This window comes from Manacus vitellinus, unplaced genomic scaffold (genome assembly GCF_001715985.3).
Source record: "Manacus vitellinus isolate BGI_N305 unplaced genomic scaffold, ASM171598v3 scaffold_8_pilon, whole genome shotgun sequence".
Classification (NCBI taxonomy): Eukaryota; Metazoa; Chordata; class Aves; order Passeriformes; family Pipridae; genus Manacus; species Manacus vitellinus.
Genome location: NW_021940864.1, coordinates 5,337,558 through 5,351,587, shown reverse-complemented (window position 1 = coordinate 5,351,587; position 14,030 = coordinate 5,337,558). Strand labels below are relative to the sequence as shown.

The window sequence follows — 14,030 nt, the reverse complement described above, 5'->3', positions numbered from 1 at the left end:
AGGAATATTGGTCTGAAGAGTAAAATTTGTTAATCACTACAGTTATAGTGTGTTCGTTCATGTGCAAACCATGCATCATCTCTCAGAACTGCCCGTGGGGAAGGAGGACCACCCTACCTCCTCCCAGGAGCACTTGGGCCACAACAGCTACTCAGAAGGAAGGGATGACCTAGACACCATGGAAATAGCCACATCATCCACAGGTACCAGTTGGTTTGGGATGGCTTGTGTCTATTGTACGTGAGCCCTTACCATCCAAAAATTGTCCCTGCTCCATACTAATCCAGAAGGTGCTTGAAGGATTTGCTAGGGGAGTACTACTGGATGTTGGCCAAAACCACATCAGGGACTTTTCTAACACTGTAAGAGTGTGCACAATCGAAAAACAGTGTCCTGGTCTGTGCTCTGGTACTGTTTTGTTTACTAGTCTTTATGTCAATTCAAACACAGAGGTCCACTGCTCCTATGGATCTCACTGTGGAGTGGTCTCTAAATCAGCCTTGACTACATCTAGTGACATCACTGACAGGCTGGAACAGAGAGAAATAGAGAGGAGAGATAAAAGCAACATCATGAAGAATGGGTTTAATGCACGGACAGCTCATCTGGACCCTTTGCTCTTAAAAGTAAACATTTAAGATCAATATTGTCTCTTGCTTTTTTACTAGTGTTAAATCCATAGTACTGTTTTATTAGGATAGTTCTGTGAATGGCAAACACAGTAGTTTAGTGCATATTAAATAACATTTTCCCTTTACTGTCTTTGCTTGTATTACAATAGTGCAGAGAGACTTTACCTAAGACCTGTGGCTATTGTTCTGCAGCCTGGTTACAAACATAGAGTGCTCATAACCAGGTTTAAGAACCAGCAAACAGCTGGTAAGACAGATAAGAGATGGGGAAATAAAAATATTTCAGTCATCTCACAGGTCCAGGGACAAAGGCAAAGAAAAATGAGGGATGAATGTCCTACAGGAAAGGTGTAGCCAAACTATGTACTAGTCCACTACTTTCACCGCAGGTTTATCTCCCCTGTCAGTGGGAGAAGGAGGCACTGAGGACATCTCAAAGGTATCTGCCTGAAGAAGCACAGGGAGAGAAGGGCACAGCTCTTTGCTTGGTTGTCATCTCCATGTAGACTATAAATTTAGATTCAATCTCATAGGAAAGAGCTAACATTTGTTCCAAGTAGGGCAACAGTCTCAGCAGCCACATTATCACAGTGGGAGAAGATGAGATTAAAGTGTGAACAACATGACATACTGCTCTTAAACAGTAAATACAAAATTCCCACCTTAGAGGTTTGGTATTTATGTGCATAACCATATTAGAATTGATGGAAGTTACAATCACAACATGTTGTAGATCAACAAGAGAACGTAACTCAAAGCACACAGATTTTTGACAGGGCATTTATTGGGCATCTATTCGTGCAACTTCATTCTCGTACTGACACTTAAAATCTCCTGCATCTTAACGAGAAATGACAGACCTATAAAATCAAATTGATTGGGTGAAGAGCTCCAGGCAAACGTATTAGTTCTAAAATCAATTACATTCTCAGGAACAGGTTGCTTTACTTCCTTTGGCAAATAGCATCCATTTGTGATTAGAGATTGTTCTGGTAAACACATAACGACAATTAAACATACGTAACATACAGACATAAAATCATCCTTAGTTGAATCTAAACTCCTGAGAATAAATGAACTCCAAAGTATTGAGTGTTTTTAGCGTGCAAGCTCAGCTGGCAATATCTGACACTTATATATCCCAGGATGAGAGGCGTGTAGAGCACAGCACAGCACACAGAGCAGTCAGCCCCCGCTGTCAATGGGTAAACGCAGCATAAAGTTTATTTCGCCTTGTGATAGGTAATGATGAATGGTACAACATTAGCTTCTTCCTTCTCCAGGAGTTGCCAGAAATTTCAAATTTCTTTCCATATATCATTACAGAATTTCTGCAATGTAGACTTTTATGTATGTCATTAGACAGCTGAGAATTACAAACTCTGTTATTATTCTTTCTTAACTGTTCTCCAGATGTGCCATGTTCCTACACTGTCCACCTCTCTACCATGGCCCTCTTTCACGATTCTGCTCCCAGTATGCAAAAGGATCACTCTAAAAATCACTTAAGCAAATGCTTGGGTCTCATGGACTGCCACTGAGCCTTTGTTAATATTTCTTCTGAATCAATGGTTCTACTGTGCACCGGATAGAAGAACTAATTCTGCAATCTAATTTCTTTTTATCTACTGCCAAAGCCTAGGATTGTTTTAATAATACCTGAGTATTATTACAATGTTAATCAGGAAAGTACTTAAGCACTTGCTTCACTAAATCCTAAATCACGGTCCTACTCTTTGGCCCAAATAATAGAAAGCATTTTTGCGTAGGCCTAATTTTGAGCACAGAATTTTAACAAGACTAATCCCATAATTACAGTTAAGCTTAAGTACTTTGCTTGATCAGAGCATTGGTTAGCAATTCTTTTTAAGTGTTCTGTGCTGGAAAGTAATTATTGCCGCTTAAGCAACTGCTGTCACATCATCCATCACATTCTCATCTTCCAATTTCTTTCTTTTTTGAAAACACCTGGCTCAAGTGTTGAACTCACTGACATTGGTGACAGTTTTGCTTTTGATGGCATTGTGATCAGAAACTTGCTCCACAGATTTCCACTGAATATTGAATATTTAATAAAACACATTAATTTTTATTTTAACAACTGCAGTGGATGATACAGGTAACATTTCAAAGATGCACATCAAAACTCCTAGAAGCTACCTGAAGTGGTTAAGAAAACAGATTTTCCAAGCATTAAAGCTTTTTCTGGTAGTTTGAATAGCCAGTTTAGACAGACGCTGCTGCCACTCTACATGTATTTGTTCTCAAATAACCATGAGATGAAAGACAAGGTAATTTATGAAAAATGTCTGTACACGAGAGGGCATGATTTTCATACATATGTTATTTTAAAGGCATCAGGTTGTTTCTTTGTAGCTGACCCATGAGGCCACATGATGAGGTGTTATTGGCCACCCTTTGCCTTTATGTTCCAGATATCAGCTGCCTTCTCAGTGCGAACCACGGCACAGCCCACAACTGTGCCCCTCACAGGCCTGTAGCCTGTGGCCTCACACATGACCATATTTTACCAAGACCTCTCCTGCCAACAGGCAGCTACCTGAAAGCCCATGGACTAGTTACCAACTGCCTCTGGCTACTCTCTGCAGTATCTCATGCACCACTTGCACACAGGCCATTGTTCCGGGTTGTTCCCTTCGCATGCACCTCCTGAGTGTGCTCCTCCCAGCCTTGCTTGATCCTACTGGGGCACATCCCTTTGCACACCCCTGTCCTGGTACAGGCTTCTCATACTCACTCACCCACTACCATAAATAAGTACTTGCAGTTTTTATACACGCTGAGTGATGCATGATCCTGTGCAGTAAGTGTGTTTATGAGCCACTTAAGTCTTTGAATACTTTTGAATGAAGTCCATAAATTTATCTGATTTTAAATGGTGAAATAGAATTTATCTTGCTCAACCTTGAAGACAATGAGGCAATGCTTAATGACTTTGGTGGAGAAGTCACAACACTAAAATGTACACACTTGATTTAACTAACACTTTTCGTGTCTGTCGATTTTAATAGCTCTGTTGACCAAAAATAAATCAACAACAAGGACAAGCTATATCTTCAATATACTTGGTGAAATAAATAATTTGTGCTGCTTGCCTGTACCTTGGCCAAAATTTACACTTATGAAATTCAAATTAATCCTGCTTCTATCAAAGTCTTAGAAGAAGAAAGTAATTTAATGCCCTGATTATTTAAAACCAAATGCAATTTCAAATATAGAATACAATAAAAATCAATTGGTTTATGCCATAATTGTCTGAATTATCTCAGAGTAAACTTCTACTCTGACTTTAAACTTCTGCTGTCTATGCATATTTGATTTTTCTACTTGACTCATGCACACATTATAAAACACAATTGTTTAAAATTCCTGATTAGCAGGAGCAGTAGCATTGGAACCGGATTTTATTTTTCTAGTAAAACACTGAAGAAGGAAATGTTAAGTGGGTAGCTTTAATAAATAGTTATAAACAGTTTACTTACAGTGGAGGTTGGTTTTTTTTCTCTGCATTAATTTGTAAGTTGTTAAAAGGAGACACGTATTATCTTTTTTTTTCACATTTATGTCCCTTTCAACACGTGTGCATGCACACACACAGTCTCTCGTCTCACAAATTTAACTAACAAATGAGGATTATGGATGAGAAACTAAAGTATGTATCCAACAAGACACAGTGAAATGGACTCCAGCCTTTTCTGTTTTGTCCAGAGATACAGAGACATGGTATATGGACATGTGAGATCTGCTTGAAGAAAACTGACTTACCTTCTTGTAGGCACACAGGTTTATCACTTGGTTTCCAGCTCAGGGAGCCATTAAAGTGTCTCACACAAAGTTTTTTGGAAGTACCGTTAAGCCTGTATCCTTCTTGGCAATGAAACCGGACCACCACACTTTCAAAGAAAACACCTGCACTGGGTGTCTTGTATCCATGTTCAGGAGCTCCAGGATCAGCACAAGCTTGTAGGTCATCAAACCCTATGTCAGATAAACACACAATCAAACTGTGTTCATTTACTCCTCATGCAGCCATAGCTGCGCTTTTCCTAGTGTTATCCATCTGTCATGGGGACCTTGTATCTTCCACTACTGACCACTAGTAACCCTGCTTGGGTACTGGGTACTCCAGATCCAGGAGAGGACTAACCTCCAGCTACAGATGAAATGCTCAGGTGACAGAAATACTCCTGTCTTTTCATGCAGCTACTGAGGAAGCAAAGTCAACACGCCTCGGTAGCTGACCTGGATAAAAATAAAGCACTTGACCCAACCTCCCAGTGGGATTGCTCAGTAATGTATCTGTAATTACTTTTGGGGACTATGGGATTTTGGAGGTCTGGTACAGTCAGTGGAAAGAATAATAATGTGTCAGAAGCAGAGAGGAAGAGGAAATAAAGAAAGGGGCATGAAACCTAACTGCCATCCAAAGATACAGTAACTCAAATACAAAATGAACTGGTAAGTACAAGGAGATTTGAAGATTGAAGGGAGATCTACCACAGGGTGTATCTGACTCCCCCATCACATCAGCTTGGTGGCCCTACTACACTTTTAAAACACAGTCATGGAACTGCTGTATCACTGCATTGACACCAGAAGGGATTTTGTAAAGCCCTTTACTTTCCCAAAATTAACTGTAAAATAACGAACTAAACCCCAACAGTTGCAATCATTAAATGTGACTGTTTATCACTTTATCAAACTCATTTCAATGCCATTTGCATAAATGGAAGCTTTTTTTACTGCAAAGCAACAAAGGTTTAGTGCAGCACTGAACAAGCGCTGCATACTGAAAAAGCAAATAGCTTTGGAACAGGAACAGCAGGGGGGCAATTAATGCCAGTAGGAGGGATGCCTGGAAAATGTGAAAATCATTGCACTGTAGCTTTAATGTTTTGATTTTAAAAGAATAGTATCAGAGAGCCTCAGCTACTTCCTGCATGATAAGGATGAGTGCCTCCATGGTACAGTCAGAGAGAAGGAAGATATTACAGTAAAGGACTTTTTAAAATAAATCTCTGTTTCCCAAGGCTAAATCACTCCCTCCATCGAAGGGCTCCTTGTGACACCGTAGCAGCCAAATGGAGAGCACTGAAGGTGATAAAGGGCTCTTGCATTTGAACAGAAAATGTCTCCATTCAGTGCCCTGGCTGACAGCTGCTAGAGGAGAATACAAGAGGCCCACACCAATCCACTGCGTTGTACGTCCAATTACCTGCTCCTGGTCGCAGAGGCAGGGAACACTGTGGGGTCACCAGAGCAGATTGCATCTTTCTGACTCCACACATCGCTGATTTTATGTGTGCCCAGGTTCTATGCTGAACTCCCCAACCACACTACAATTTCCAGGAGGTGACCTGATGGCCAGGAATGCCTACGTGCCATGTATGCTGGAGAGAGTCATCACCTACAGCCAGCCTCTGACCCTCTGCAGTGCTCCAGTGCCCATGGCTCTTCACTTAAAGAGATTTTACTAGCATTCCTTCTCTGCTGAAGCAGCACAAGAGCAGCAGAGCATCTGCTCTTATGCGGTTTTACTCCTCCATCCAGTAAAGTTTATCATGAGAACTGAAGGGTCAGTGCAGTAACCAAGTCAAACACATCTCTGAGCTTCACAGCTCAAGTCCTCAAGTGCAAATTGCCTGAGACTCTCTACCATTTGCTAACATGATGAGCAAGGAGAAGTACAGTCATTACATTCATGGGATTACACACTGCAGGAAATATTAACAGAGAAGGGCTGTCCATTTTTACTGGAGATTAAAAAGAAGCTTCTTATGCTTCAGACAGCAAACCCACATCCTTTAATAATGTCAGCGATGATCTTAATTATTTTCCATTAAACCAAGGGATAACATGACATTTAGATCAATTTTGTTACTTCAGTAATCTCAGAATTTGCAGTCAGGCACGGAATATTATAACACACCTTGAAATACGTGTTCTTTCTTACTAGCTGCATCAGGGAAAAGTACACAACTGCCTACTACTTTGCCTCCACAACAACAGAAAAAAGAAATGAGCTGAGGTCACACACAATTTGCCTGGTAAAATAAATGAGCCAAGCTTGTTTCTCAGTTTTCATTAAGTCAAACATGCAAAGTTAGAGATTTTGTAACTGTCAGTACAAAACCCAACATAGAAAGCAAGAATGTTTTCTTCCCTGGTGCAGGCTAATTTTACGACCCTATTGCCACTTTTCTGATGACCTTTCACAAGCAAAGATTTTCATTCCTCCTAGGGATCCTTTTGCATTAAGTTGGTCTCTTAGGTTCTTGAGTGCAGTTTGTGAGCAGACAAATCTAACCCCAAGGGGAATTCCCAAGTAGAAACTGGAACACGAATGGGGGAAATTGAATTATGTACCCTCTAGTTTCTACAAAGTCAGTAGCCAGTTGTTATTCAGCTACTGAATAAGAGATGACACAAGGAATCGGCACAGGATCACTGCTTCCTTGGTTTGTTCCTGAAGCAAGGAAGAAAGAAAAAGCCTCAGGGAATAGCCAGTTAGGCAGATTACACATGCAATACACTAACTTCTCATGGTAAGATGGCAAACAAAACTCTAACCCCATCTTTTCTCCACAGACACCAACAGTAGACTTGGCCCAAATCTTAGTCAGTGGGAGATACTTGTATGGGAAGCTTCTTTATGAAGGTGCATATGATCCAGGCATAAAGTAGTGAACTCAGTGCTGTGCCACCTCAGACTGTGTTTTGGCTGAGAAGGAGGCAAGGATGTGTGTGGGAGGTGCAGTGAGACTGGCCACCGTGCTGAGGATCTCCCCATGCACCAAGAGCACTCTAGGGGTTCTGAAGGAGCAACTACTACCACCTAGAGAAGCCAGGAACTGCTCTGATTTTCACCAGGATTGCTCCTCTGTCGCACAAGAGGTGTGCTGAATGTTGCAACGGCTACTTAGCTGACAGCTAAGTTCAACAGTCTTGTCCAATTTAAGTATGAAATTTCTGGTACAATACTCAAGAACAATATTGTTCAAACATCTCTGAGAATTTCAGTTCTTTTTAGTGAAACCTTTACATAATAATCCTTTCCATATAATCTCATATAGTTCAACTCCACCCTATCAAAAATTAGTAAATATATGTCTTCAATGAGATACGGTTTGGTGGATTGTATTTTTTTTCTCATGATCTTTGGTTTCTCTCCTTTTTCAGAGCTATGCATTTAAGAGCAGCTACTCAAAGTTGTGATATAGTATTTTTCTAATGACAAGAGTAATCCCACATTACAGATGAGATTCTATAGACATTTTATGCTTTGATCCCTTTAGAACCTGATGAAAACAGCCAAAAAATTTTTCAGCCAGAGCCACAAGATAAGTCTTTGGAAGAAACCATAAAAGTTACATAAAAGCAAAAACCAATCTTTTGGCTATAATAGAAAAGTGTTGCCCTTCAGGAAAAAGTATATCAAATAAGATAAAAAATAACTTGGAACTACAATGGATTCTGTTTCTTTATAAACCCCTCTATGAATCTTTGGGGAAAAGAAGACTACTGGACTTTTTCTCATGGTTGCAGAGAGAGAACAGGGAATCATCACCACCTACTAGTAAAAACTATACAACACACTTGTCAAATAAAGCAGTAAATTTTCATGTTACCTATATAGTAAAAATTTACTATGGTCAGCAGCCATCATAATCAACACTACATCAATATCAACAACTTTATGGTATGCTGTTGTAGGGCTTTAAATCCCTAAAGTAAAGACTACACAATTACTGCTGGAACTGACTATTTCACTAATCAAAATCATTTAATATTTAGTCCAAGTTTTGGGACCTTTAATGGACATTGTGTAAAATACAGTGAAGAATAATGCCTTCTGGTAAGGTTATCGAGTACATCAGGTTATCATCACCAGTAAAGCATGCAGTTGATACAGAATATATTTGGGTTGTAGTATTTACCATATTTTTACTGTTGGACCAACCAGAGCTCATCAGAAAATAACAATGCTCTTAACCTAGATGAAACACAAGCAGATTATAAATTTACCTAAATTTCTTGGTATTGTCAGTTAGATAAATGATGTCAAATTAATCAGAAGATTGAAAAATAAGCAATGCCCTCCTTGGGGTGTAAAATGAGCCTTTGTAAATAATTTGATCAGACTATTTCTAGAATTCAGCATTGTACATTCTTAAACACATAATGATTCATCTCATCCCCAATGAAAAGCTTGAAAAGTTGGAAGTCAGGGGAAAATTACATATTTCTGATGGCAAGAAATCATGATTGCCACAACTGAACTTCAGACATGCCTAAATAGGCAGGAGGAAGAATCCCTCAGTTCATTCCATAAATCTGTATTTCTGTGCTTCTTTTTCTCAGTTTCACTTTTGGTTTTCCTTGTTTCCCTCTTCCCTCACCTTCATGTCTTACAACTCCTTGTAAATTCGTGGTGATGGTGAGGTCATTTCTAATCTAGATTTGATGGACTTCTTTGCCTCTAAGGCTGCTATATAACATTTCACTGACATACTGATAATGGATGTGAGCTCAGAACTGGCTGCACTCATTCTTGAACAGAGGCATCACTCTCATTACAGTTTGTTACATACACACAGTGAATGAGAAGTGACACATAATGTGTAATAATATTAAAGATATAGAGTATTTTCAGTATTCGTCTTCAGTAGGAAGGAGAACGAGCTTCTTGTACAGCAACACCTGCACTTGGGTTCACTAAATCAGCAAGTCCTTGCTACCTCAGTCCAGGGTAGGGGAAGGGAAAGGCTTTGCAGCCTGTGGCAGGACCAGACTGCCTGCACGCACATTTTATAAGGAGTCCGTAAACACTGCAGGAGCAGGTTATCTTGGGCCAGCTCTCAGTAAAAAGCCATTCTGGGACTAAAACAGAAGGGCCACAAGTGCAAACATGCCAAGGGTTTGCTTGTCTTGTACAAAGTCATTTTCATCCCTTATGAGTTTCTGCCCCGTTTCTGTGAAAGCCATGCAGGCACAGTGGTTTGTGCCTCTGGCTGTTTATGCTTCCTCACTGTTGATGACGTTAATTGAACTATCCATGTACCCCAGTAACAAGAAAAGGGAGGATGTGCTTCAATTAGCATCTAGCCTTGGAAGTTAAATGAATTTATAAACCTATGATTTCATTAATGAAATGCCTGCTAAAATGTAAACTCTCTTTAATCCCTTAAGGGTCACTAATTCTCTAGCTTCCCTGAGACTTCAGCAGCTTTGTAAAACCCTGCCCTGTTTAAGATGTGAATCACAACTCCCTTTGCTATCCTTGAAGATAGCACTCCCTCCTCACTTGGCTGAGCCTTATCCAGGAGAGCCTAACAAGCCACCGGAAGAAACAGAGAAGTTCAAATTATGTTGTAGAAGAAACAGAACAAAGAGCAAAAAAACAAAAGAGACCTTTGGGGGTGGGTACTGCGCTTAGGACACTGATCTAGAGTTGCTGATAAATCAAGAACACCATTAAGCTTCATTATCCTCCATATAACCCGAGTGTCATAGCAGAAAAAAAGAAAATCAGTGCCATTGCACGCTCCTATTAAGACCTCTATGCTCCCAAATCTTGCCCACCACCATGCTCACCACCTCCCTTTCTCCTCTTCTCAGTGAGCACTTGGAAAGGGGCAGTCACTCAGAGTTGCTCCTAAAAGTGACGGTCAGCTCAACCTTAAAATTTCTACTCAGGTGTGACAAGTCCCTGGGCATTTTTGTGCTAAAACAAACTGACATCTCCCTAGAAAGCCTAAGGATTGCTGCTCCCTCCAGAGTGGGCACAGGGGAAGGAGTGTAAGGAGCCATAAGCAGGGCAAAACACCCATGGAGGACAAAACAGGTCTAGGAACCATGCCAGAACTGCTTCTGCATGGGAATATCACCAGGGAGAACTGGGGACAAGCTGCAGTGTCAGCAGGGCAGGTTCGAGGGCCCTGCATAGATAATTGCAAATGTAATAACAGCATCTTTATTTCAGGGGTCGTGCCTCCAATTAGTTACTCCAATTACTGTTCAACACTCACGGATGACAGCATAGCCCAGCTGGTGCCTGACCAGTGTCATACAGCGGGAAACAAGCTGAATTTTCTACCAACGAAGGCGATCACCATTTTTGATTTTGAACATGAACCTTGACACAGGATTCTTTTATTGCCTTGTCATTAGGCTAGTGCATGACGAAAAACCACTTAAAACTGGCTGGAAAAGGAAGATGGTTCAGAATGCAACCATCAAAGCACTTCAGTAAACCCAAAGCAAACTAAAAAGATGCATTTGTTTCTTCTCGAAAATGAGTTTCTTCTAATTAACATCTTAAACAGTGCAGGCCTATCCCTTTAATCATAACTTCTCACAATTAATATAGCTATGTCATCATAGTAAATAAGCCATTTCATTTATAATGCAAGAAGCACTTGTTACTTCCAGCCTTTTGTAATCCAACAAGTCTGACTGCATAATTTATGAACCCTTATGAAATGTCATATGCTGCTCTGTGATCCTCTGAACCTCCCATCACTCAAATGAAGAACAAAAGGCAGAAAGTAAATTTGCCGGTGGTTCTGCTGACAGAGCTCCCTTCTTCTGTGTTCTTGCTACAGAAAGTTACCATGGATATCCTGGGATATGATTAAGAGTAAATAAAAGACAATTTAACATACAATAACTCCCCCAACCTCCTCCCAGTTCCTAAAATTTTAAATGGGATATTTAGTTTTCTAACAAAGCCACTGAAAATGATAAAACTTGACCTCTGAGGCCTAAACTGAGGTCAGTTCAAATCCAGAGTAAGGCAGAAATAATTAAAGACCTGAAGACAGAGTTTGGTCAGCTTTCTGCAAATATAAGGTGAATATTTTCTTTATCTCAATTTATTCAGCTAGTTCAATTTAATGACTAGTTTTATTCAAGTTGCAAGCTCTAAGAAATTTAAAATGTACAAAACTAGAGGGGTTTTTTTCTACTTTGTGAAAAAGAAGCATTGAATTCTTCAATCTCCAATAATATTTCATGTTTCTAAGTGAATTTAAAATATAAAATGGGCTTAGATAAGCTTATCTTTATGCATACTTATTATAAATAAAGTAATTTAAACTACTTTAAAATGTTTCTTCTTGGAAATGGTAGTTCCACACTTCTCATCCGAACCCCGAATATCTATGAATTCTAATTCCTGACAAACATGCTTTGACATAGATGACTAATTTTTGAAACAAGTCAATTTTAAAAAATAATCAAACTACATCTTGTACCACAACAAAAGCAAGGATGCAGTAAAGGCATGCTAAGCTCTATATATGCTTCAATAAATGGGCACATACCTAACACATCCTCCCATTCATTTCCCTGATAAGGCACTGTAATAAAGATGATATTTGACAACATGTGATTGTTGACTGGTGACCTATAAGAATCATCACAAGGAATTAAATATGTACAAATCCAAAATATAAAATATTAAGATATCTCTTATGCCAAGATTTTGTTTTTACTGATTCAAATGAGTAAGTGAACTCAGTACTTGGATTTAAACCAACCAACCCCACTTATGTTTTCATCTTCAGATGTAACATTTTATATATTATATGTCTAAGGATTTCATTCGAGTTGCAATATTTTCGATGTGGGAATACAGCCTTAGGTCACTAAACCGGACTAATAACAACATAGAAAGCTACTAATAAAAAAGTGCCAAATAAAATAAACCAATATTCCCATAATTTCAAGAATGTTATGGGCCTGCTGTGTTTTTAAAAAGCAGTATCTGAGTATTTTTGTTTATCTGTCCCGTATTTTTAGAGCTCTGGAAAAAATTAATTACCGTTAGTTTGAACAATTTTAGTCTAGACAGGCAACCCTTAGGAAATATAGCAAAAAAACAAAAAACAAAAAGAATCATGAGCTAGTTACTATAGTAATATTTCTTCTAGCCAATAGCATATAATATTATTCATCATAGCAAATCCAAAGTGATGAAATGTCACATTGTTCAGCAGAGATCTTTTTTTTCTGTAAGATGCAGGAATCAAATACTCAGGGGTATGAGTTGGGGGTTTGGTATTTATGTTCTAATCAACTACAGACTTCCCTAGATAACGCTGTATTTTTATTGTATACCACAGTATGGTAATCCAACAATTTTTTGCTTTTCAGCTGTGCTATATAAATTGATTTTATACTTTCCCAAGACCAGGCAGAACTGTATATAGGGACAATCAGGATTAATGTGTGAATATTGTAATATTAAACTTTTATATGAATTGCACACTAGAGAAGACTGAGAGACGTGGGATTTAAAAAGCTGGTACATACCTAAAGCATGAGAGCAGACACTGTTTCCAGCTTTTGCACTGATTCTTTATCACAAATCCTGTGGTGCTTCTGGGTGCTTTGACAGTTCTTATACCCTACACTGACTTTTCTCTATATGCACCCACCCGTGAAACTATGACCTTTCCTCTTGGGATCTCATTGCAGCCATCCATTTTTTATTCACCTTTTCCTCTGTGTATGTTTTGCTTGCTGGTACTTGTTTTGCTTAGCCTTGAAAAGTTGTGACATTATCTACCTACAGGTCTAGAAGATGTAAAGGAAGACAAGATGGCTTTGCTGGTTCACCAGGTATTTTCCACATGAGGACTGGCATTGCACCTTTCACAATTGCTTCACATCACACTGCAAAGCATTTCTACTCAAGTAAAGCTTTTAGAGAGCAAGCAGATAATATCCACTGGAAAAAACCCAACACCCTTATTGATTTTGGTCCTAATCTGGACCCAAGGAGAACTTCTGATTTCCTTCTGTATTGAAAAGTGACCGTATGTTTCTATGTTTTGCTATTACTGTTAGCATTAAGCACAGGCTTTAGTCTGGTGATTCCCTTCATGAGAATGCATTGTCTGAAGAAAAATGAAACATAGTTGTCTTGCTAAATTGTATAGAAAGGCAACAGAAATCCAGTTGGGCACTAATAATGAAGTATTGTCATCATACCAAAACACTTCTAACTTAAGTTACTCATTTAGAGTGCTCTTTCCTGTGAGTTATTCTGTCTATGCTAAAAAGACTGGGAAAATCAGTGGTAGTTTAAGATGATGCAGAAGCATATTTTTTCCCTTTCTTTTTGATTCACAATTGTGTTCAACTTAATCTTTGTGTGCCCGTTTTCATCGTACGGTCCTACCCAAGCGCCGCCCAATGGCCACAAGGCGATGGCAGGCTGCTCACAGCATCAGAGCAAGCAACTCAGAGCAAAGTCCCAGAAGAGGCAGTGACCAAGATGGAAACATTTATAATTAAAACACTGTATCACTACACAGCCATCATGTTTAACCCCCTAAAAAAAAAATTCCAGAAAAATGTCAATGACAAATC

General features: G+C 39.3%; 1 protein-coding gene across 1 annotated transcript in view; it reads right to left on the bottom strand.

Annotated features, from left to right (window-relative positions):
- Positions 1-5,941, bottom strand: part of SUSD4 (sushi domain containing 4) — a 32,233-nt gene extending 26,292 nt beyond the window's left edge. The window contains exons 1-2 of the mRNA XM_008919871.4: positions 5,869-5,941; positions 4,419-4,631 (exon numbers count right to left, since the gene is read on the bottom strand). Coding sequence (XP_008918119.1) covers positions 4,419-4,631; positions 5,869-5,941 — 286 coding nt within the window. The remainder of the gene's footprint in view (positions 1-4,418; positions 4,632-5,868) is intronic.
- Positions 5,942-14,030: the final 8,089 nt, after the last annotated feature.